This window comes from Sinocyclocheilus rhinocerous, unplaced genomic scaffold (genome assembly GCF_001515625.1).
Source record: "Sinocyclocheilus rhinocerous isolate Xijiao unplaced genomic scaffold, SAMN03320098_v1.1 scaffold28, whole genome shotgun sequence".
NCBI lineage: Eukaryota > Metazoa > Chordata > Actinopteri > Cypriniformes > Cyprinidae > Sinocyclocheilus > Sinocyclocheilus rhinocerous.
In genome coordinates this window covers 939518-965316 of record NW_015652416.1, presented here as the reverse complement: position 1 = coordinate 965316, position 25799 = coordinate 939518, and the positions used below count along the sequence as shown (strand labels likewise).

Genomic DNA, 25799 nt, shown 5'->3' with positions numbered 1-25799 from the left:
TATATATATAAAATCTTTTAATCATGACTTTTCTTGAAAAAAACTTTCGTATTTTTCAAGAATGTTAGTATTAGAACAACAAAAAATTAATTTAAATCTGAAAATCATACACGTTCATCAGTTTTCATGTCACTGTACATTTCTGCCAAGGAGTAATTTTCTTTCAAGCAATTGCCACTTTTTCTCTCACAATTTAGACTTTTTCTTCTCATAATTCATGTGAGATACAAACTTAGAAGATACTGTATAAACTTGCAATTCTGAAAAATAATTGCAAGACATAAACTTAGAATTCTATCTTTTTTCTTGCAATTCTGACTTTATATCTCAGTTAAGAGTATTTTCCCCTCTGATCTCGCAACAAAATGGCCAAAAGTTTTTATTAAAGAATACTGCCACACTACTTATTTTTTTTACTTAATAATAAAAGTGAAAAACTAATTATTTTTTAAACAATTATTTCTTAAAGGGGTCCTATTATGCTTTCAGGACAGACACAGATTGGACACCAAAGTATTAACAACATTTACATTATAGTTCACACTGAAATGAAAACTCACCCTTGTGACTTTAATGATTAAATTTAGAAAGACATGAGGCTGAGTAAATGGCAGAAAAATGTTTTGTTTTTTTAACAAAAATTATTACTAATTCAGCCTTTTTTGCAGTTCAGAATTGTGATATATAAACTCAGAATTCTGACTTTTTTTCCTCACAATTCCATTTTTTTCCTATAAATTCTGAGTTTACATCTCGTAATTCTGCCATGGAATAACAAAGGTAACTGTGACTCTTTATCTTATAATTTGAACTTTTTTCCTCACAATTCGGAGAAATAAAGATTCTGAGATATGAACTCTATTCTGAGAAAAAAAGTCAGAATTGTGAACTAATAGATATTAAACTAACAGATATGGCTATACGTTCCCCAGTTGATTAATCACAATACATTAAGGCAGTTCTTTACTGCTTCAATTCTGAAATGTTCTGTTTAAATATGCAAATGTTTCATAATGTAATTAACCTAAAATCTCAAAATTGACCAGTGTCTGAAAAAAATCAAAGGTTTTACCTGCAGCGTCTTGCCTTAAGCCAGAATGAAAGGGAACATTAGAGTGAATCTCAGTTTCAGGGGCGGATTTAGTGAATTGGGGGCGCTTTTGGAATGTCAGAAATATAGAATGAGAAAAGTGTAAAAAAATAATGCCTATATTGAAGAGGAAAATCCACTGATGAGTTACCAGTGTAAGCCTGTGTGCAAAGGCTGTCTAATTCTAAACTTTAAAATACATTTATTTTTAGTTATTTTAACTACAAATGTAAATAAAACGGAAAAAATAATGAAAAGGCAATAATACATTTGCACACCTAAAGATTATATCAATCAAAAAAAGTAACTGCGTATGTGTCCTTTACTTGGTTCCTTCTCATAAATGAGTAAGCGGCATTTAAAACAATTATAAACATATAATACACACTGTTTCTCAATATTTAATTACAGCTTCAGATGCATAATATTTTCATCTCCTTCAAGCAGGACACACAAAAACCACGTTCAATTCGGACGGTTGTCGTGGTAATACCGTAAACAGCAACCGTTCGCGTGTCAGCGCTTAATGCGCATCTCCTATATGAAAAGCATTTTAGGGGGCCCTTGGCTTTTGGGGGCCCAAGGCGGTCGCCTACCTTTGCCTAATGGGTAAGTCCGCCCCTGCTCAGTTTTCAAACTCACCTGAGGCCATTTTAAGCTTGGGTCCACATGACTGAGCATGGCCAGCACGAAGGCAGCTGTTTTACCAGTGCCAGACTGAGACTGAGCGATCAGATTCTGAGGTCTGGGAGTGAAGGAAACACAGAGTCAGGGAAACTTATGAGTGCATTAAAACTCAATTCACACATATACCCAGATATTTCACATAAACTTTTTGATAGTCCAATTTTGTTCATCAAATATTCAATCTGTGTGCTTTTAGTCAAATAAATAAATAAAACAATAATAATAATTCCAGTTGCATATATCAAGGGTTTTGAGCCTATATAGGGCTATAGTGAAATTCACTTTTTGCTCCTAACCCTCAATATGACCTCTTTATTAAATTACAATAAAATTGACAAAATATGTGGACTTACGGTTCGGCGAGCATCATGGGAAGGGCATTCTCTTGGATTTTAGAAGGCCTGTTGAAGCCCATTTCATAGACGCCTTTGAGCAACTGTGGTTTCCTGAGTTACACAAATTAAAACGAATAAAATTGACATATGCAAGCTGTCTGAGAGGTGTCAATTCCTGTGGTGCAAAGCTGAATTTTCAGCATCATTATTCCAGTCATCAGTGTCACATGATGCTTCAGAAATCATTCTAATATTTTGCTGCAATCTAATAATTTGTTAATCAACAAACATTAATATTATTATCAATGTTGAAAATAGATGTGCTGCTTAATATTTTTGTGAAAAATTGCACTCAAACCTCTGAATGGTTGTGTAAATTCACAGATTCTTTTCCTCAGATATCACTGTTTTAAAGCACTCAGTCTCAGCTCTTCGAAGGTCTTGACTGAATAAAGTGGTGAGTTTGGGTCCCTCTGAAGAACCTCCACTTGGTTTGTGTTGTTGACCACATTGCTTCTGATCAGCTTGTTTAGGAGAGACTGTGTGGCTCTGTCCTCTAAATAGTAGATTAGGAAAGAAACAGGCTACTATGATGGTCTTTTACAGTTAATCCATAAAGCTTAGGTGTCATTTGAATAAGTAACTTAAGATGCAACCACACACTTTTTAAATGACTTAAGTACTTACAGCAGCTTTAGAATCAGAATCACTCACAAGAATCTGTTACACTAAACTCTAAAAAAAATTGCATTAAGCAAATAAATTGACTATGTTTTGGCTCTATGTTGACTGTAAATCCAGACTGCAATTAAAAAAAGAAACCTTTTTCCTCTTCGTCGGATTTGTCGCCATCATCTACGGTACAGGAGAGAAAAAATAGATGACATCATATTTTCATGCAATTATTGTTAACAGTTATGTTTTGTAAAAACAAATAGTAGTTAAAATAAAAGCACACACACAAAAACTGTCATTTATTCACTCTCATGTCATTTCAAACGTGTACGACTTTGTTCATTAGATGAACAAAAAAGGGAGATTTTGAGAAAAGGACTGGTTGTTTCTTCCATCAAGAACCAGATAATGGCAAGGTTATTATTATGACATGATTTTGGTCTGTTCCTCACAAAAATATTGCATGACTTGAAAGGACTCGGAACATAGTGCACACTTATAATGAATATAATGAAACTTTATAGTACTTTTGCACATAAAGCTTAGGTGTCATTTGAATAAGTAACTTAAGATGCAACCACACACTTTTTAAATTACTTAAGTACTTACAGCAGCTTTAGAATCAGAATCACTCACAAAAATCTGTTACACTAAACTCTAAAAAAAATTGCATTAAGCAAATAAATTGACTCTATGTTTTGGTTCTATGTTGACTGTAAATCCAGACTGCAATTTAAAAATGAACCTTTTTCCTCTTCGTCGGATTTGTCGACATCATCTACGGTACAGGAGAGAAAAAATAGAGGACATCATATTTTCATGCAATTATTGTTAACAGTTATGTTTTGTAAAAACAAATAGTAGTTAAAATAAAAGCACACACACAAAAACTGTCATTTATTCACTCTCATGTCATTTCAAACGTGTACGACTTTGTTCATTAGATGAACAAAAAAGGGAGATTTTGAGAAAAGGACTGGTTGTTTCTTCCATCAAGAACCAGATAATGGCAAGGTTATTATTATGACATGATTTTGGTCTGTTCCTCACAAAAATATTGCATGACTTGAAAGGACTCGGAACATAGTGCACACTTATAATGAATATAATGAAACTTTATAGTACTTTTGCATTATTTTTGAAGATTGAAAGCTCCAGTTCCCATTTACTGTAACTGTATGGACAAAAAAAGTAATCTAAAATTTTCAAAGTTTCTCCTTTTGTGTTCCACAGAAGTCATACAAGTTTGGAACAACATAAACACTAACTTCTGAGTGAACTATTGCTTTAATGCAATATAATAATGCAAACCATGACTACCATCAGTCTGACGTAAATTTGCATCTCCCGCTTCCATAATCCGCAAGTTCCCAATCTGTTTTCAAACAACAGAATTTACAGTTTAAATACATTTAAATGCACTGCATAGAGTCAATATGATATAATGAACATTCACAAATTAAGCGTATGAGTCAATAACGTCTTAAACTGATTAAACATAAGTCGATGATTTAAATGAAGCAGATATGTTTGCTGCTAACGTAGTCATACAAGTCACTTAATGCAAATTATACACACACTCACTAGCTTTCAAACAAAAATTACGCACGTTAAGAGTTTATATAGACTAACTTAGTTAACATTACATGTTCAAAGTTCAACTGTGGCCGCTAGATTTAAAATCTCATACAGACCGTGTCTCAAAACTTAAATAAAAAAAATTTTGATGGCCAAAACCTTGTTTGGACGTTTCAAACACGCCTGTGACATGCAGAAATGCTGTCTAGGTAGGCAGCTCACTAGGATTTGAGACGCAGCCAGCGCCTGACTCACCGCAGCTAGTGCGTTAATCCATTACAACACAATTAAACCGCATTTCTGCACTCACAGTCTTGGTTGTAGACTCTTGTTCGTCCACAGCTAGAGCCCACGAGTCGGTTGCCATCGGTTCAGTCGAAGATATGTGAACTATTAAACGGTCTTGATAAGTCTTCAGATGGGCTTCACTTCACTCGACTCAGCTTGCGCGCGCACAGAACGCTGTCCGGCCGGAAGTTAGCACAGGACACTCAGTTCCAGGACTTTGGTTCTAGTTTATTATTAATTGCAAGCAATTTTTTGATGTGTAAGTATCTGGGTTTTAGTTCAAACCAATTAAATGCTACAGTAAGTCAGTATATTTTTACAATAAGCCATTAGTGCAGACAAATATCGACATTTGTCTCATGTTTTTGTCTATATTGACTGAATTTCACTTAAACTAGCAGCTTTATTGTTGGCGTCTCAGGTAAACCAACCACATTTTCTCATTTTTATGCATTTGGTATAAAGAAATAAACGTATTTTATTTATTATTTGTGAATTCTGTGCACCAAATTAAAATTCCAGTTTCATCATATTTTTATATATGTGACCCTGGACACACAAAACCAGTCAAGGGTAAATTATTTGAAGATGAGATTTATACATATGAAAACTGAAATAAATCTGAAAGCTGAATAAATAAGCCTTGCATTAATGTATGGTTTGTTAGGACTGGACAATATTTGGCCGAGATACAACTATTTGAAAATCTGGAATCTGAGGGTGAAATTAAGTTCAAATGTTCTTAGCAATGCATATTACTAATCAAAAATTTAATTTTGATATATTTACGGTAAGAAATTTACAAAATATCTTCATGGAACATGATCTTTACTTAATATCCTAATGATTTTTGGCATAAAAGAAAAATCTATAATTTTGACCCATACAATGTATTTTTGGCTATTGCTACAAATATATCCATGCTACTTATGACTGGTTTTGTGGTCCAGGGTCACATACAGTGCCTTGTGAAAATATTCATACCCCTTCATTTTTTTCATGTTTTGTTATGTTGCTGCCTTATGTTAAGCTGCTTTAAATTAGTTTTTTTCCCACATCAATGTACACTACATACACCATATTGACAAAGCAAAAACAGAATTGTCACAACTTTGTAAATTAATTAAAAATAAAATAAACTGAAATAAGTACATTGCATAAGTATTCATACTAAATACACAGCTAAATATTAAAGGGTCAGTTCACCCAAAAATGAAAATTCTGTCATTAATCACTCTCTTGTGAACGTTAAAGTTTTAGATATGGATATTTTTCTTACACAAACGCATCGCTTTGCTTCAGAAGGCCTTTATTAAAGGGTTAGTTCACCCAAAAATGAGTCATGTCGTTTCAAACCCGTAAGACCTTCGTTCATCTTCGGAACACAAATTAAGATATTTTTGATGGAATCTGAGAGCTGTCTGACCCTGCATAGACAGCAATGCAACTGAAATGTTCCCAAGTCCAGAAACGTAGCAAGGAGATCTGTAAAATAATCCATGTGACATCAGTGGTTCATCTGCAATTATAGGAAAATACACTTAGATATAAAACAAATAATATAAAAATCCTTAACAAACCTGAATAAAAAATAATATAACAATCTATTTTTAACACTGTGTAGCACATGTAGTAATATGGTATTTTGGAAGCGATAGTACATGAATACTCTATAATCTAGGAGAGGGAAGGCATAGTGTACATAATGACACAATGTGTTTTGGCTACACATTTCTTGATAGTTCCCTTTATACTTGAATACCTTTATTACCATCATATAGGAAACCATAGTTGATGTAACCATGGTAATAAAGAGCCATGCTTGTTTTTGCCTGTGGTTACTATGCTCTTACTAGAAATACCAAAGTTAGATTATGGTTACCGTGTAAGAATAATGATAACAGAATTTTCCATTAAAATATTTTAAATCTTTTTCTGTTCTATTTAAAACCCAGTATACAGATTTTACTGACGCTTTAACCTTATGTTGCACTATTTCGAAGCCGTGCTCGTTTTGTACATTTATTAATTTAGCATATGCTTTTATCCAAAACGATTGATTAATACAACAAAGGGATTTATCCTGTTTGGACCATGCTTGTTTTCTTAAACCTAAAAAAAAATGAATGCTTCAACCCGACACCTCAGTGTTAAGAATGATTTATTAAAATGTACTCTGGGCCATTTTTCTGTCATGCAATCTTGCATTTGTCTCTAAAGTCATTATGCATTATGGTTTTATTTATTTTTGCCTGCTTTCTCATATAGGAAATTCAGATTTTCATCGTAATTGTGAGTCAAATGTATATGTCCAAAGAATCTTTATTTAAAAAGATTGTGTAACCGATATTTATGATATCCATTCATAGCTTTTGGAAGTTGGATTTGATATATTTTCTTCTTTATTGCATATTGCAGATGAAATAATCAGCAGCCGCTGCAGCCCTCAGTAAATCCCGGCAGATGAGATAAGAGACATTCACCAAGAGCGGGCGAGCGAGCAAGAGAGGGAAAAAGAGACAGTAAACAGCACATGTTAATTTAATTGAGAAACAGAAGCTGAGGTTTAAGCCAAGGCAGCACATCACTAAACACACACACACTTTCTTCAACCAACCTGTTGTCTTTTAAAAAAGCCCTGGATGCTCCATATTGATTGTCATGGTTACGTCCTCCGCAAAAGCAGATTAATCACATGCACCACGGCCACAAAATGCATTCAGAAAAAAATAAATAAAACCGTCCCTGTCATATTGAAATCAAGATAGTGAGCTTAGCAGTCACTGGAGGGAAAAACATGAATGATGGGAAGACAAAAGTGGCGGATAATGGGACAGAAAAGGATGAGACCAAAATTCTCAATCTGAATCCTTTGCATGATCTATGATCTCTTCCCTCCCCTCATTTCCCCCATGCATGGTGTTGCATTTCAGCCAGTGGCACCCCTGGCTATCAAATAGGATACATGAATGGGCTCTCGTCACTGATTACGGAAAGACAGAGAGGTGGGGGAGCGGAGAGGTGGGCGGTACAGATGCTGAGGGGAGAATCGAGCGTTGGCGGGGTGCTGGTGGGGTTTGTGTTCATCTGTTGCACAGGACAAGCACTCGTTTCCAGCTCTGAGCTTCATAACCACATGTTGCTGTGCTGATTGACTGCATTAACGTTCCTCCAGCTGCTTCTGTATCTCTCTCTCTCTCTACCTCCCTCCCGTCCTCCATTCTGCTCAGTTGTTGTGTCCATCTCCAAGAGGCAGAGAGCTTTTCGGAGTTGCAGCCTGATGTTATTTTGGACCTCACCAATTCAGACGTCGAGAGAAAATTGCGAGGTAAGAGATTTCTGCTTTGAGAAAAGTGCGTGAGGAACTGATGTCAAAGGATTGAGATGAAGTATTTTGTTTTAGATTGTGAATTTGGGAAGTGTTTCCAAAGCACTAAAGAGGGATTTCATTTGCTCGCGGCCGCAAGTGATGCATCTGTAGTCAGTGTTTGCTGAGATCAACAGGTGGTTGTTTCTGTGCCGTGTCTCCCGCAGTGTGTGGTGGCAGCCGTGGAGTTGGTGATTTGGCGATTTCTTTGGGAGTGATTCACACTCCGCTGCTCCAGGGAGAGGATGGATGGGAGGCGGGGGTTGATTATTGTCTGTCACTTTGGGTTCTTCTGATTTGGGTCCCCTAGAATAGAACATGGAAGAAAGCTAGAATTATGTTTTATTTCATGATGAGGACAAACAAAATCATATGGTTATTAAGAATGAAATTGATTTTGACCTTCACTTGCTCTGCTAGAGTCATTTAAAAAGCTTAATTTATGTGGTTTTAATATTATTGATTACCTGCATGACTTCGGTATCTGTTATAAATGTTTCTTTATCAGCATATTACAAAAATGAAATTTTAACAAGAAAACAGTTATTTTAAATCGAAATAATATTTTAATTTTTTAATCAAATAAATGCAGCCATGGTGAGCATAAGAGATGATTATTTTGAGGTTTTAATATCATTGATTACCTGCATGGTTCAGTATCTGTTATAAATGTTTCTTTAGCAGCATATTAGAATGATTTCTGAAGGATCATGTGACAATGAAAACTGGAGTAATGATGCTGAAAATTCAGCTTTGCATGACAGGAATAAATTACATTTTAAAATGTATTACAATAAAAAACAGTTATTCTAAATTATAATAATATGTCACATTTTTAAACAAATACATGCAGCCTAGGTGAGCATAATAGACTTTTAATAAGGTTTTATTATCATTAGTTACCTGCATAATTTCAGCATCTGTTATATCATGTTTAAAGATGATACTGACACCTTTGCTTTGTGCAGAAATGTAGTCACGCGGCACCCCGCCAAACCCTAATCTATTAGAGAGGGGGTGGCGTTCCTCTGTGTCTGAGAGTTATGACCATGTGGACACCTTGATGAAAGCGTCTGTTTCTGTCCTGTGATAACGGGGAGCTGTTTAATCTCAAACATTTATGTCCTCTGAGAATAGTTGCTCATAAATCTTGGGCGGATTGGCTGGGAATCGAGTTCAATTTCCAAAACACTGGCCCACTGTGGAAGTTCAGCAAGTTAGGTGATTAATATCGGTCTTGAGATAAATGATAATGCAGTTTGCTTTTTCTTTTTTTAATATTCTTGGATATTTCTCAGAGGTTGCTCGCTCAGAGCTCAAGAGAATTAATAGAGTTCTCAGTTGTGTTTGCAAATCGGTGGGAAACCTGTTTGGAAACCACCATTATTTTTTCATGATTCTGTTTGATGACTTATGCTTTAAGTATGAGCTTTATCACAGATGTTTCTCCTGTAATTCATTAGATGAAATAAACAGAGACTCAAATGCTGAGATTCAGTAAGACATTAGTAGTTGACTGATATGGGCTTTTCAATGCCTGATGCCATTTCAAGGCTGTGAACTGCTGATATAATGTTGATATATTAGAATTCATTAAAATCGTATGTCAAATTAATATTAAATATTTTAATGTTAAACAATACAATTCACAGTACTTTTTGAAAAGTTTGGGCTCAGTAAGATTTCTTTTTTTGAAATAAAGAAATTATTTTTATTCTGCAGGAATGCATTAAACTGATCAAAAGTGAAATGTCATTTTATTTCAAATAAATGTTGTTCTTTGAATGTTATATTCTTTAAAAAATCCTGAAAAATATATATAAATATCAAGCAGCATGACTCTTTTCAACATTGATAATAATAAGAAATGTTTCATTAGCAGCAAATGAGCATATTAGAATGATTTCTGAAGGATCATGTGACACTGAAGACTGGAGGAATTATGCTGAAAATTCCGTTTTGCATCACAGGAAAAAATGACATTTCAAAATATTAAAATAGAAAACTGTTATTTTAAATGGTAATAATATTTCGCAATATTACTACTTTACTGTATTTTTGATTAAATAAATGCAGCCTTACTGAATATAAGAAACTTATTTTAAAACTATTTTAAAAAATCTTACCAACCCCATATTTTTAAATGATAGTGTATAATCTCATAATATCATAATCTCAGAATGGCCAAATATTTTCTATTACTCGACAGTATAACTCAGGTAATTCATTAAAAGATTTAAGAAAATGCTTGAGCTCATATTAAAATCTCTGATATTTGTAAACCTGAGCACAGTGTGAGGCATTTTTGCGATCTTTTCTGAATCTCTATTGTGGTTTTCAGACAAATCTGAGAAGCAGATTCAACAAAAGTCTTTGATTGTCATTGCTGTTCAGGAGAAACAATTGCAATATTTATAAATGTCATAATATAAGAGATCTCATTTGTGACATTTTTATTGTTTGGAGATTGCTTGTTCAAACCTCAGGAAACGTAATGGAGTTTTCAGTTATGATTTATTTGTCTTCTTATGTCTTACTAGAAATAAAAACAGACACAAGACAATTGACATGTGAGTACAGAGTCCTAAAACAAATAATTTGGTGACACACTTTGCATTTTGGCAAATCTGAGCAGAGTCTGCGACATTATTCAGAGAGATCACCCCTGAAACTCTAGACTGAGAGCTTTGGTGTCGGGTGTCTTTTTCTAAGGAGAGAAATCTGTGGCGCATTAGCTTTCCATTTCAATTCCATTACTGTCCAAGAGAATCAATTGAAAAGTTAAAGAGATCTCATTTGTGCTCTGAAAACTAGTTAATTTGAGTGTTACATCACGTTAATCGCTTTTTCTGGAACAATAATTAATGGAACTGAGAGACACAGACGCTGCTCTGTATCAGATAACTGCTCTGGTTTTGTATTCCATAGTCCGGAATTCTGTGTGCTGACCTCAGGTAAAAACTGACTCGTCATGGCATCAACACTGCATCTGTTACAGTGCTGTGGCTTGTTTGATGTGCCAGAGGTTTCTGTTCCCTTTCATGGCGCTGAAGCAGACCTGCGGTTTGTGTGCCAGAAATCCAGCCATGGGACGGGGAGGGGGTTTGTGTGGACCTGTCAGAGGTCTTCATTCGGGACACCAGAGTGACATCCAGAGCGATACGGATAATGCTGTTGTCTTCTCATCTTTATTAATGCGACAGGCATGAGGGCAGTGATGAGTTATGATGTGACAATATGAATGACTTGTTTTTTTTTTATTCAGAGCACAGATACTGGACACTTAAGCCACACTTAAAATTTGTGAATGTCACTGCATAGATATGAAATATTACACCAGGTGGCATTTATTTGAAGGACAGATTTGCACAAACACACTTTTTAAACAAAACATGTCACAGTTTGTATGGTAGTAAATGATAAAATAGTAAACACACTTTTCAAAATTAGTTTTTGGTAATTTTCTGGTAGTCAAATGTTAATTGAACATGGCCAGAGTTAATGTTACGTTTTTTTTTTAAATCAGATTTTTTTTCTATAAACATCCTTAAAATTAGATCAGTTTAACTTGAGAAACAAAATATCATTAGATACTGCATGTGACTTGTTTTCAGAGAATATATTTTGAAAGTTTATTTCTCTCATTGGAGTTTTTTAACTAACACCACAAAATTCTGTTAGATTTATGCTTAAAACAATTAAAACCAGTAGAGGGAGAGAGCGAGAATAATAATAATTCAGATCCTTTATGCATTTTTGCTTTTTAAGTAAATGTATCTTGTTTTAAGGATGTTTAGACATTTTGTCTGGACAATCATATTTTAGTAAATAAATAAATATTGGCCTCTTTTATTTATTTGCATTCTGTAAGTTATGTATTTTTATTTATTATAAAAAATATTTATTAAATATTATTATTTATTATATTTTTAATTTTTATATAAAAATTTATAATAATTATAATAACAATATTAGGTCATTCAAGCAGATTTTTAAGTAAATTTATCTTGTTTTAAAGTTTAGATATTTTTTCTGGACATTAAAAAAAATTTATGTAAGTAAATAAATAAATATGTTTATTTATTTATGTTTTGTTTTATTGCTTAAAGCAAGAAAACTCAATGCATACTAATAATTATTAATAATAATAATGCTTATCTGGACTTTCATACATTGTCCACAAAAATAAACGTGTGTCCATAAATGTGTGTCCAAAAAAATAAATAAAATGCATTGGCTCCAAAGAGATATGTATTTATGTATTGGCATTCTGCAAGATATATTGTAAAACATAGTTTCAATGTTATCTAGGTTTTTTAGGGAAGCATCCCCTCTCACTCCCTTCTCTGCATGTGAGAAGCTGTACTGGACAGAACCACCATCATGCCTGGCCTGATCAACAAGAGCAAATGGAGCGCTCTGCCTCTCAGCGTCTCAGACATCACTTCCTGTGTCAGGGGTTACACCCTGGCAATGACAGCCTCCTTGACCTATGAAAACATCGAAGATCACCCTGTCGAGGGTAAGTATGCTGTCTAAAATAGGTGCATTACTTCTTCTGAAGTGATATCAATCATTAGTGGCTCTTGCTACGTCTTCACTATTACACTCAAAAAAAAAAAAAAACCTTTTCCATTTGGATTACTATGTTTACTTGAACTGTTAAACGTGATGCATATTTGTCAGTCATATATACACAATAACCAGATTTACAAATCCAATTTGTTTCAGTTATTGTTTTCACAATGAACAGATGTATGCTGATTTGCAATTTTGAAAATAAGATGAAAATGAAACCAAATCAATGCAAATAGTTAATAAACTATGCCAGTGCAGAAATATTACTTGTTTAATATGAATGACTGACAAATATGCATTATATTAAGTTTATGAGTTTATATTAAAACTGTGTAATGCAAATGGATGGAAATTTTGCAGTTCAAATAAAAAAATTTTACATTTAGGCCTAAATATTTTTTTGGAGTATAGTATTGATTGAACCTAAACTTTAGCATTGTCCCATTGAATCCACCGTTTAAATATAATCTCAAAAGATGCTACATCATCAGGCCCAGTATTAATTTTTTTGTCCAAAACACTTATCCTTTTCAGCTTTTGACAAAAACCACAATTATGATTCTCATCCTGTTTTGAGAAGAAATGTATTAAACTCTTTATAATCATAGTAATACGTTGTCAAAATGCCCGGAAGGAAATAGAAACACTTGTCTTTCCCTCCCAACCTCATCAGCTATTTGTGTGAAGTCTAGAAATGTCACCGGCAGATTTCTGCTCTGTGGTCTCCAGTGTCGTATTGACTCCCCCAACAGATTGGATTTTGCATTGATCAATGCTGAAAGCACTAAAACGTTTGATTTAATTTCTGTCAAGTGCAAAATTAGCTTTATGGAAGGATCGCCTTTAGCTATTGGGTAATAAACAATGTGTTCTCCTGTAATCCTGTGATTCATGCAGGAATCTTTATATACCCTCTGGATGAGTTCAGCGTGGTGGTCGGGTTCGAAGCGATGATTGGCAGCCAGATAATAACCGTGCAGGTCAAAGATAAAATGAAAATCGATGACTGTTACTTTGATTGCTGCAATGCCAATGGAACCCCGCAGAGCAGAGGTGGTAAGATTGTATGCTCATCAAAGATCTTAGTTAATCCCTGATTCAGAGCTTAAACGTAAGGCCTGTCACAGTGACTGTTGAATCCAGTTAAAGGAATAGTTCACCCAAAAATGAAAATTGGCTGAATATTTACTCAGCCTCATGCAATGCAAGATGTAGATGAGTTTGTTTCATTATGTTGGTGGATTTTGATGTGAGAGGACAACAGGGGATGGACTTCTTCACTGGAGGAAGTGTTATTACGGATTATGGACTTGTCTTTCGGTCAGAAGTGACAGTTTAAAGTTTAAAAGCCTTAATTTTGTATTTGTTTCTACAAACACACAGTTTTTCCCTTCACCATATGTTAACTGATGGACTGTGGATTATTGTGAAGTTTTTATCAGCTGTTTGGACTCTCATTCTGACGGCACCCATTCACTGCAGAGGATCCACAGGCGGAGTAAATTTCCCACAAATTTTCATTTTTCTGTGAACTATTCCTTTTAACACATTTTATTATGCTTTTTCATTGAAGTTGACTGTACATTTCAGAGGTTTTACTGATGAATCATCTTGTTGCAGGACATATCGTTTTGGATGAGGATCAGGAGACGACAGTGCTGGTGGTCAGTCTGGGGGTCATTCCCCCTCTGGAGACCATTAATATACTGGTCAGCACCTCCTCAGAGCTCAGCACACTCCCTAATGGGGGAATTCGGGTGAGCTCACCACCCGTCTGCTCTCCAAGAGTCCAACGTTCTGTCAAAGAGGAGCAGGCGTTTTCGCCCAGCACTGCTCGGAGGTGTGTGATTCATTAATGTTGTAGTATTTGCATGGGCACACTGTATTTACTGTATGATCTTCAGACATTCTGATTTCAGTTCTAAACGCCAAACCCTAGTAAAAGCAATTAATTCAGTCTGAACCTTTTAACATACAGACTCCAATTTAAAGCATAAAATGTATTTTGTAGATAAAATCAGCTTTATCTGTACTACCTATTTTGCATTTTGTGTTGCATGCTACACTTTTTAGGACATTTAAGATTAAAGTTTAAAAATCTCCCATTGACCTGCAATGACATAGTAGACATTACACTGAAGCTGATATCTGTGTAATATATTTGCATAATGATTTATAATGATTGAAGGACTAGTTCAATTTCAATGAATCAGTTCAGTTACAGGACAATCAGTGTGGTCCGATTCCTGAATGAATGACTCTTAAGAGTCGGCTCTTTTTAGTGAATCAAAAACATACTTACTGGTTGTTCATATGACATGCATAAAAATCTTTGATATCAGTGTAATATTTGCATACTGAAATTAAAATTTGCTGAGAATTTTCTCACCTCAGGCCATCCAAGATGTAGATGACTTTGTCTGTCTATTGGAACAGAACAGATTTGGAGAAATTTAGCATTACATCACTTGCTCACCAAATTAATCTTAATAATCCACAAATAATCCAGATGACTCCAGTCCATCAGGTAACGTCTTGCAAAGTGAAAAGCTGCATTTGTAAAAAAAACAATACATCCTTAAGCCATGGACTGCAGTTGTGTGGATTATTGTGGTGTTTTTATCAGCTGTTTGGACTCTCATTCTGACGGCACCCATTCACTGCAGAGGATCCATTGGTGAGCAAGTGATGTAATTCTAAATTTCTCCAAATCTTTTTAGATGAAGAAACAAACTCCTACATTCTGGATGGCCTGAGGGTAGGTACATTTTCAAAAATGTTTCTTCTTTTTGTTTGAACTATCCCTTTAAATTAGAGCAGTTGCTGACTGGTTGTTCAAATGATATGCAAGATTAAAAATCTCTGATATTGCTCTACTATTTGCATACTGAATTGCGACCTGTCTTCTTTCTTGCATTTATTTGCATACAGAATTTTTACTGCCATCTGTTTAACCATCTCTCTAGGTATCTTTCCTAAGATATTGTCGCATTATGTGTTGATTAAGCAAAATGTACAACATGGAAACTTGAAGTTAAACAACGTCAGACCCTACTGACTTTCATTGTATGGACAAAAAACATTGAGCAGTTTATCAATATCTCCTGCTGATTTGTCTCAGGAGGGATCAGCATCACTGTGCAGTGGGAACCCACGAGCAGACGGCCTCAGGAGTGTGTTTGGCTGCACTGTTGGAGGAAGAGACCATTAACTCTATTGACTATGAGTTTAATTTCCATCTTGAGATCAGAGGGCCGTATTTACTGGCAGGTCAGTTCCTCCATCCTCATGCGTGAGTCTAGAATTAAATATTATACCACTGATTTCCAGATAAATAAATATGAATACATGTAAAATGTAATGCTTTATTTGGATTAAAATGTCTGACAAAAGCATAAATGCAAAATATATCCTGCCAACATTCTAGCCTAAATTATTTTGATGCATTAATAGTTTGATGTTGACTTTTCATACTGATAACATTGTTTGATACCGGTTGTTTTGCAGTATGCATCTTCCTGCTGGAGTTGAAGAACGGTTTAGTCCTCGCATGTGGTCTAACGTCTGTTGCTCCTGCTTATTTTAGATGCTTTAGAAGTTTCTCTGTACAGGTGTGGAAAGCCCCTCACACGCCATCCGGGCGGACGCTGAGCCCACGGCTCGCTCTGCCACCAGCATTGTGGTCACACTGGCAGACAAGTACACCTACGACTGCCCTGTGGAGATACTGATCTACCCCAGTGGTGTGTAGCACACATAATTACAAGAATTATTATAGGTTTACGGCTTTGGGGTGGGGGGGGTGGGGGATTCCATTTTTTTGGTTAAATTCAATTTTTTTAATCAAAAAGCATGTCTAATTAATTAAAATCATGAAACTTAAACAGTTTAACATCAATTTATTAAAAGTTTAACAATAATTACATGTTTGGGGCCCAAAAATGTTTTATTTTTTTCCAACCTTATGTTTTATTGTTACCAAATTCTGTGTTTTAGCATGTCTAATTATTTAGACACTCAAGACTTAAATCAGAGAAGTTACTGACTGGTTGTTCATATGACATGCAATAAATAAATAAATAAATATAATTAAATATGAATGCTTAATTTGTTTAGTATAATGTTGTTGAAAATATAGCGAACACCAATTATTGGGTTGCATTTATGCCACCTCTAAAAAGATTGTGAAAAGTCATTAAAATGTTAACACACCTTTTGCAAGAATTGTTTTAAATGTGTTTTTTTTATTACTGAAATGATCTCATCATTTGGCACTGCAATTACATTTCTTATTATCACATTTATTCCTTACAAGTACTAAAAGAATCATTAAGGAATCAAAATTGTTCAAAGGAATCAGAATTAAATTCTTATGATTCCCATCCTTAGAAACCCCCTAGAAAACTTGGCAACAATAATGCTAAAAACCACTCAGGGCAGCAACTAGCATCCTAGCAACCACTTCTAGTGGCAATGAGCAAACATTTTAGTCCCTTTATGAATCCGTTTTCCTTGTGGACCATCCCAGCAATGTTGTTTTTTTGTCAGGCCATTTGGTCCCCACATCGACAGACAAACAAGATCACAGCCACTCTGACCTTTGCTAACTGGACAATAGAGTCGGCCTTTCAGAGCAAGCCAGTGCTAATCTCTCCATGTGCCTGAAAGCTTGTCCAAACAAGAGGCGCTTTATTAAATCATAGGCTATTGAAACATCATTCCCAGGTCCACAGCCATATAACATCATTTCTCGCTCTATAAGCACTGTTTAGTTGAGCTCTATATTTCTTCAGCCACCCCATCATGCATCTCGACCTCCGTCGGCGTCTGGGAGTCATAAATGAATCCCTCGATGCCTCATAAGCTGCGGCGTAAGATTGCCTCACTCCACAGGTGACCCGAGGCCAGTATTGTGCAATCGAATTGATAAGGCAGCCGAGTCAAAGGGGCAAACGTTCAGCCGTACTGATGGCGCCAACGTACTCTGTGTCTAATACAGCTGCTGTTTTTAAGAAATACCGCCACTTTGGGAGTCCTTCATGTCTGGCAGTAATGCATCTCATCGTCTGCTGTCATAATTCACTGTTGTGTCTCCACACGGAGAGGTTTTAATGCTGTACAGAGATAGTAAATTATTCTTCCTTTCTTCGCGTAGAGCCCCATCTGCCACACGTTCTCATCGAAGACGGAGACATGACGCCGGAGGAATACGATGAGCATCTGAAAAGACGGAACGACTACATAAAGGCCACCAAGAAGGACTGCAGTAATGAAAAGACGGTGAATGAGGGAATACAGAAAACAGACACAAACACAGATGAAGTAGGCCGTACAAGGACGAAAAATATCTAAACAAAGTAGTACAACACTAGGACGCTTTTGTGGTGCTTTTTCAATATAATTGGTCAAATCTAGCAAAGGTTATTATTTTGCAGCCAGAATCATAAGCTGCACAGGAAGTGGTGATTATTTGAAATAATGTTCTCAAGATGTGTTTTTGTGACTGAGACGTTCATAAGCAAACCAGCATGTAATATAACAGATTAAGATTTTTTTCATGGAATGATTTTGTTCACTGACAAGAAGTACCAAAAACTATAGTTTTTGAACAAGAAAACCACAGTACTTTTAGATATATAAACCTAGAGGAAAAAATAAATAAATACATACATGAATAAATAAATTTGTTAATAAATACCTAAATAAAACTGATGGTAATAGCTGTTAATAGAATAAAATAATTGTGATTTAATTATTTCCAACCAGTCAAATTCAGTAAATTGTAACATATTAATAATATTAATATTGACAAATGTAATTATGAATCAAATATTATTTATATGTTTTTAGCGAATATATTCAGTAACTTTTAATCTATTTATTTATTTTTTATATTTTTGCACCATTCAAAAGTTTGGGGTTGGTAAGAAGTCTTTTTATGCTCAAATATTTGTTTGATTATAAATACAGTAAAGAAAAAAAAAAAGCAATATTGTGAAATATTATTGCAATTTAAAATAACAATTTTATATTTTAATACATTTTAAAATGTAATTTGTTCCTGTGATGCAAAGCCAGATTTTCAGTAGTAATTGTATTTTTTTAAATAGATGGTTCAAAAGAACAGTGTTTATTTAAAATAGGAATCTTTTGTAATATTATAAATGTCTTTACTGTCACTTTTGATAAATTTAATGCATCCTTGCGGAAATAAAAGTATACATTTTACTGACCCCAAAGTTTTAAATTGTAGTTACAGTATATATTCTTTCTGAACTTTTCCACACACCTCTTTGTCCCAGACTCCAGTCACTCTCTGAAATATTCAGGGTTTTTAATGCCAAGCTATTAGATTAAGCCTAATGACACTCATACTGAAAATCAAGTGTGAAATCAAATTTAGTTTTAATGCAAAATCCCTTCAACTCTTGCTAATCGTCGCTTCAGGAAGTTACATTAAGTGGGAATGCCAGCGCAGATCCATGTTTCTCAGCTGCGCAAAGCTTCAATTGCATCCTTAAGTGAGTGCTGTTCCTCAACAGGAGGGAGAGAACATTCAGCCCTAAAATCATCAGCAATGAATAGACGTTTCTATGGAAACCATCAAAGGTCTTCAGTCCATAGTGTTTCTACCCACCGTGTAGCGGAATAAGGGTTAACTTACCCTCCTTTGGGATGTGTGCTCCTGTAATTAAATCTTTAGAGCACGAGAGGGGAATCCGTGAACCGTAAAAGATTTTCAAAATTACGATCTTGGCTCATAGTTTCATATGCTTATGAGTGTCTGGCTCTATCAATCATTTGCTGACGTGAGCCGAATGACACTGAATAACAGAACTGAAAATGATCATTTATTCACCCACGTTATTCTAAACTCGTATGACTTTCTTTCTCCTGTTCAACACAAAAGGAGAAATTCTGATGAATGTTTTAGTCATTTTTATTTCATTCAATAATCAAGTAACTGATTATTGAATGAAACGTGTGTGTATGTAGAAGAAAGCTATTTCCTACAAAGGTTAATTTAGTAAGCGAGTCATGGAAACAGCAGATTTCTGAGAAGTAATTTCATGTACAATGGACTAACTAATTGAGACGTGATGTAAAGTGGTTGAAATACATGGCTAATTTGAAATACTTTCTTCAGAGCAGTTCACAATAGGCTAATTGGCATCCTTCAGAAGAGCTTGAACTCACAGGAGTCTAATATTTCCACTGAAAGTTCACACTTAACCACCATACAATGAAATCTCAACCTTTCATTCAGTTTGCAGCAGTTTGCATACTCAACCTCCAGGTTATTATGACCCACATTCTTTGTGAGGGTTTTTTTTCTTCCCTTTTCTTTCCTGGGTCATATTTCAATAAAAATATATCTAAATTATAATTTTTGTACATATATAATTTATGTAATTAATGTATACAATATTATCTATCTATCTATCTATCGGTCCGTCCGTCCATCCGTCTATGTTTTTAATGCCAAGCTGTTAGATTAAGCCTAATGACACTCATACTGAAAATCAAGTGTGAAATCAAATTTAGTTTTAATGCAAAATCCCTTCAACTCTTGCTAATCGTCGCTTCAGGAAGTTACATTAAGTGGGAATGCCAGCGCAGATCCATGTTTCTCAGCTGCGCAAAGCTTCAATTGCATCCTTAAGTGAGTGCTGTTCCTCAACAGGAGGGAGAGAACATTCAGCCCTAAAATCATCAGCAATGAATAGACGTTTCTATGGAAACCATCAAAGGTCTTCAGTCCATAGTGTTTCTACCCACCGTGTAGCGGAATAAGGGTTAACTTACCCTCCTTTGGGATGTGTGCTCCTGTAATTAAATCTTTAGAGCACGAGAGGGGAATCCGTGAACCGTAAAAGATTTTCAAAATTACGATCTTGGCTCATAGTTTCATATGCTTATGAGTGTCTGGCTCTATCAATCATTTGCTGACGTGAGCCGAATGACACTGAATAACAGAACTGAAAATGATCATTTATTCACCCACGTTATTCTAAACTCGTATGACTTTCTTTCTCCTGTTCAACACAAAAGGAGAAATTCTGATGAATGTTTTAGTCATTTTTATTTCGTTCAGTAATCAAGTAACTGATTATTGAATGAAACGTGTGTGTATGTAGAAGAAAGCTATTTCCTACAAAGGTTAATTTAGTAAGCGAGTCATGGAAACAGCAGATTTCTGAGAAGTAATTTCATGTACAATGGACTAACTAATTGAGACGTGATGTAAAGTGGTTGAAATACATGGCTAATTTGAAATACTTTCTTCAGAGCAGTTCACAATAGGCTAATTGGCATCCTTCAGAAGAGCTTGAACTCACAGGAGTCTAATATTTCCACTGAAAGTTCACACTTAACCACCATACAATGAAATCTCAACCTTTCATTCAGTTTGCAGCAGTTTGCATACTCAACCTCCAGGTTATTATGACCCACATTCTTTGTGAGGGTTTTTTTTCTTCCCTTTTCTTTCCTGGGTCATATTTCAATAAAAATATATCTAAATTATAATTTTTGTACATATATAATTTATGTAATTAATGTATACAATATTATCTATCTATCTATCTATCGGTCCGTCCGTCCATCCGTCTATCTATCTATCTATCTATCTATCTATCGCCATCATATGTATTGAGCGTTTTACTATAAAGTATACTGTTATAAAAAGTTATGATATATTTCAATTCTAAAAATTATTTTATTTGCTATACTAGCTTTAATTTGTGTTGATTTAAAGAAAAAATTTATCAAATATGCTTAATTGCTTGAGTACCTACAGAGTAGTGTTGCATCCTTCTTATCTACGCCCAACTCGTTTTTTGAGACTTTGGTCATGTTTTGCATGAGCATCCAACTCTTTAGCAGTGTAAGTAAGTCAGAATGCATGAAATAGCATTAGACATCCCCTTTAATGTTCCTAAAAATGGGCTTTATTGTCTACATGAAAAAGTGTAACTTCTTATTTTTTTCTTTTCATTTTGTTGTTAATGTGACATGTTTTTGTGAGATTCACCAGCTTTTCCATTATAGCCTTCGGTAATGGCTCTTTCACTGGCTGATGTGTGGTGTGTAGGTGGACATCATTCGGAAGAGGCTCCATAAAGACATCCTCCACAACCCCGTGGCCATGCTGAACTTCTGCCCAGACCTCCGTTCGACGACCTCTGACCTGCGGAGCATTCAGGGGGAATACATCTTCTTCATCGACCGCAGTGGAAGCATGAGTGGGGCCAACATCAATCGAGTTAAGGTTAGGATGCTTGTGCTTCTGTGTTACACTAACTCTGGCCCTCACTCCCAATGCTTATTAACTTTTGATGACATCCTAATTTATTCAGCAGTTTAAAACCCCCAAAGTGCATCAGTCGTGTTAATAACCATGAATGGAAACGAGTTTTTACATACACACAGCAGTGCTTATTTAACGGAGAGACAGATCGCCCATGTGTGTTCAACTGTATAAATCTGATTGGACAATTTTATGGGAGTTGGAGAGCACAGATATTATCAGTCCTTCAAGGAGTAATTCACTCAAGAATTTGCTGAAAATGTACTCACCCTCGGGCCATACAAGATGTAGATGAGTTTGTTTCTTTATCAAAATATATCTGGATAAATTTAGCATCACTTGCTCACCAATGGATCCTCTGCAGTGAATGGGTGCCGTCAGAATGAGAGTCCAAACAGCTGATAAAGACATCACAGTAATCCACACCGCTCCAGTCCATCAATTAACATCTTGTGAAGTGAAAAGCTGCATGTTTGTAAGAAGCAAATCCATGTTTTTTATCAGCTTTTGAACTCTCATTCTGATGGCACCCATTCACTGCACTACATTTTTTTTAAATGATAGATTCAGAAACTTACTTGTAAGGAAGACCTGCAAACTCCTTGTTCTCACAATGTGAGGGTTAAAATTGAGATGTCCCTGATTTAAACTTCCCTGACTAGCAAAAAGCTGTTAGAGAAACGTGAATCAGTGTGAGTATGTTTTACTGAATAGGTTGAGAATTTCAGTAATTTGTTTGTATTATCATTCTAAAATGTTCAATTAAGTATACAGCTTTTTGTATCTAAATATAAATTTGAACAAATATAATTCTGCATTGTGTTCATTTAGTGAAAAGTTTAAGAAACATGCCTTGAATTTTAACCTTTGCATAAGCAATTTGAATCTAAGCTTTTTTAGAGTAAACACTGTATACTACCAGTCAAAAGTCTTGGGTTAATAAAATTTTTAAAGAAGAAATTAATACTTTTTTACAGAAAGTATGCATTAAATTGATCAAAAGTGACAGTAAAGACATTTATAATGTTAGAAAAGATGCCTGTTTCAAATAAATTTTGTTCTTTTGAACATTATATTCATCACAGAATATGACAAATAAAACAATGTATCAGTTTTCTACAAAAAAATATTAAGCAGCACATCTGTTTTCAACACTGATGATAATAAATGCACCTTGAGCAACAAATCAGCATATTAGAATGATTTCTGAAGGATCATGTGACACTGGAGACTGGAGTAATGATGCTGAAATTTCAGATTTGCATCACAGAAATAAATTACATTTTAAAATATATTCAAATAGAAAACACTCATTTTAAACTGTAATCATTTTCTCACAATATTACACTTTTTACTGTATTTTTGCAGCCTTGGTGAGCATAAGAGACTTTAAAAAAAAAAAACGGAAAAATCTTACCAACCCCAAACTTTTGAATGATAGTGTACATGTTGAGATATTTATTTCCCTGAAATAAATACGTAGTTATTTTTTGTTTTAATTGTTTTTGCTACATTACTTCACTGAACATTGTGGCTCTGTAGTTCTGAATCAAATCAGAGCTTTTGAGTAGCCTGTTGAAGGGGTTTTGTAATGAAATAACAAGCTTGTTGCACTGAATAGCTCAAGCAGCTACTATAATTGAACTTTGTAAGTCTGCATGCTGAGATTGGATATTACGTGCGCTGTGAATGTGTGAATGAGCGTGTGTGCGCGTGTCCCCTGTTGACGGGGCTCTGCAGCGTGACGCACGAGCCAGCGATGACTCACTGTGGTTTTGATTGAGGATCGTCCCCTTCTGACCACAGACACCAAACTGCTCTATATAAAGGCTCAGGTCACTCTAGCGGTAATATCCTTCCCTGAATATCCTTGACCCTCAAGAAGACTTGTTCCATGCTGAAATGTCATATATCCAGCGTGATCTCTCCTGGGCTGGAGGAGGACAACAATAGATGTATCTAATAACACTGAAAGGAATCGTTCACCCAGAAATGAGCATTTTACTCACCCTCATGTGACTTTATTTCTTCCGTGTAACACAAAAGAAGAAATTTGAAGAATTGTGCTGGTCATTTCTGCTATGTATTTAGCTAAAAATGAAAATTTGCTTAAAATATATTTAACCTCAGGCCATCCAAGATGTAAATGAGTTTGTTTCTTCATCTGAACAAATTCTGAACTGAAAAAACGGAAAAATTTAGCATCACTTGCTGACCAATGGATCCTCTGCAGTGAATGGGTGCCATCAGAATGAGAGTCCAAACAGCTGATAACTTGTTTAGATTTATGGCTTTGATTTTCTAACAAGTATAGAGTTCAACATGTTTCATAAAATATATATTTTATATAAAATATCGTTCATAAATCATTTTCATAAACTTAAAACTCTATAACTTTTTTTGTTTTTGTTTCATTTTTTTACATTTTTCTTTACTTCAACAATAAGCTGCCATGGGTCTTCTTTTAAAATGAGACCAAACTTAACTCTGTGCTCCCAAGCTTACATCCGAACAGATTTGGAAAAATTTAGCATCACTTGCTCACCAATGGATCCTCTGCAGTAAATGGGTGCCGTCAGAATGAGAGTCAAAACAGCTGATAAAACATCACAATAATCTACAAGCAATCAACACGACTCCAGTCCATCAGAAGGGAATATTGTATTTAAAAAAAAAAAACTTTTAAACTGTCGCTTCTGGCCAAAATATGTGTCCATAATCCATAATAAGTACATTTTAAGCCAATTTTTATTTTTGTGGGAACTATTCCTTTAAATAATTTAGTGAGTTGACCTCAAGAACTGAATCAGTGCAATTTGTGAATGAATCATTTAGACCCATTTCATAAACTTGATAAACTGATTCATTGCCAATATTTGACTCAAAAGACATTTCAACTCTCATGAAAACATTTTCAGTAAATAATTTCTCACACAAAGCTATCGTATGATTCCAAAACATTTACAATATTATACTTTATGCATGAGCCTTTTTGAAGCTTGAAAGCCACTATTTTTGTAACTGCATGAAAATAAATTAATACAATTTTCAAGGTTTTCAAGATCATTTTTGGTAAGAACTAAGTATCATTTCTAACTGTGTGTCAAGTTCTTTTTGAATTTGTGAGGAAGTGTTTGCCGAAGGTAGACTTGTTTTATTATTATAACAAAACTGGTGATTAGTTTTTTAATTAATTCAAAATGTTAACAGACCTTATCATTGTAAAAACTGTGGAAATGCTAGAACTCTTCTTTAATAATCTCATTCATATTTACAAACTTAATTATAACCTCATGCTAATTACTCGCCGCTGTACCTGCTCTCAGTCTGTCGAGAAGCAGCATTATAAATTATATCTCTACTTTAGATGAGACAATATGGATGTCTGACAGCTATAATTGTGGTGTTCAGTGAGCGATGCTACACAGTTGCCTAATGGCTTCAGGTCTGCTAACAAAGATTGTTGGTTCAATCCAAGCAAGAGTGACACAGCTGAAATGCCACTGGCAATCGACCACCAGTCTAAACATTAGGGGAAACAGGTCACCCTCAGTGTCTATAATAGTTACACTTAACCCTGTAATTAGAGTTGCTTTACAGAAGCAAAGGCAAATGACTATAATCTCTGTTAATGCAAGTAATATGTTATTAAATCACTATGAGCAAGTCAAATGCAATGAAAGATGTAAACTCGGTGTGAATTATATATAAGCACCTATAAAAAAAACCTATAAACACACAAGTACATTACAAATTGCTTATACAATATTATTATACAACAAATATTTTAATATCAAAATAAAAGTAAACATGTTTATTAAACAAAACATATTTAAAAGATATTAAAAAATATATTTTTATAAAATTATATATAATTTTTAAAATATATAA

At 34.7% G+C, this 25799-nt stretch overlaps 2 protein-coding genes across 2 annotated transcripts in view; one reads left to right on the top strand and one right to left on the bottom strand.

Moving 5' to 3' along the window:
- The window catches only part of LOC107714921 (ATP-dependent RNA helicase DDX19A-like), a 5975-nt gene extending 1077 nt beyond the window's left edge, over positions 1 to 4898 (bottom strand). The window contains exons 1-6 of the mRNA XM_016520920.1: positions 4676 to 4898; positions 4108 to 4162; positions 3533 to 3565; positions 2533 to 2668; positions 2131 to 2223; positions 1687 to 1835 (exon numbers count right to left, since the gene is read on the bottom strand). Of these exons, the coding sequence (XP_016376406.1) occupies positions 1687 to 1835; positions 2131 to 2223; positions 2533 to 2668; positions 3533 to 3565; positions 4108 to 4162; positions 4676 to 4732 (523 nt within the window). The 5' untranslated portion in view covers positions 4733 to 4898. The remainder of the gene's footprint in view (positions 1 to 1686; positions 1836 to 2130; positions 2224 to 2532; positions 2669 to 3532; positions 3566 to 4107; positions 4163 to 4675) is intronic.
- Positions 4899 to 12338: 7440 nt separating this feature from the next.
- Positions 12339 to 25799, top strand: part of LOC107714920 (von Willebrand factor A domain-containing protein 5B1-like) — a 40894-nt gene continuing 27433 nt past the window's right edge. The window contains exons 1-7 of the mRNA XM_016520919.1: positions 12339 to 12542; positions 13496 to 13654; positions 14219 to 14438; positions 15720 to 15868; positions 16210 to 16341; positions 17754 to 17878; positions 21693 to 21959. Of these exons, the coding sequence (XP_016376405.1) occupies positions 12404 to 12542; positions 13496 to 13654; positions 14219 to 14438; positions 15720 to 15868; positions 16210 to 16341; positions 17754 to 17878; positions 21693 to 21959 (1191 nt within the window). The 5' untranslated portion in view covers positions 12339 to 12403. The remainder of the gene's footprint in view (positions 12543 to 13495; positions 13655 to 14218; positions 14439 to 15719; positions 15869 to 16209; positions 16342 to 17753; positions 17879 to 21692; positions 21960 to 25799) is intronic.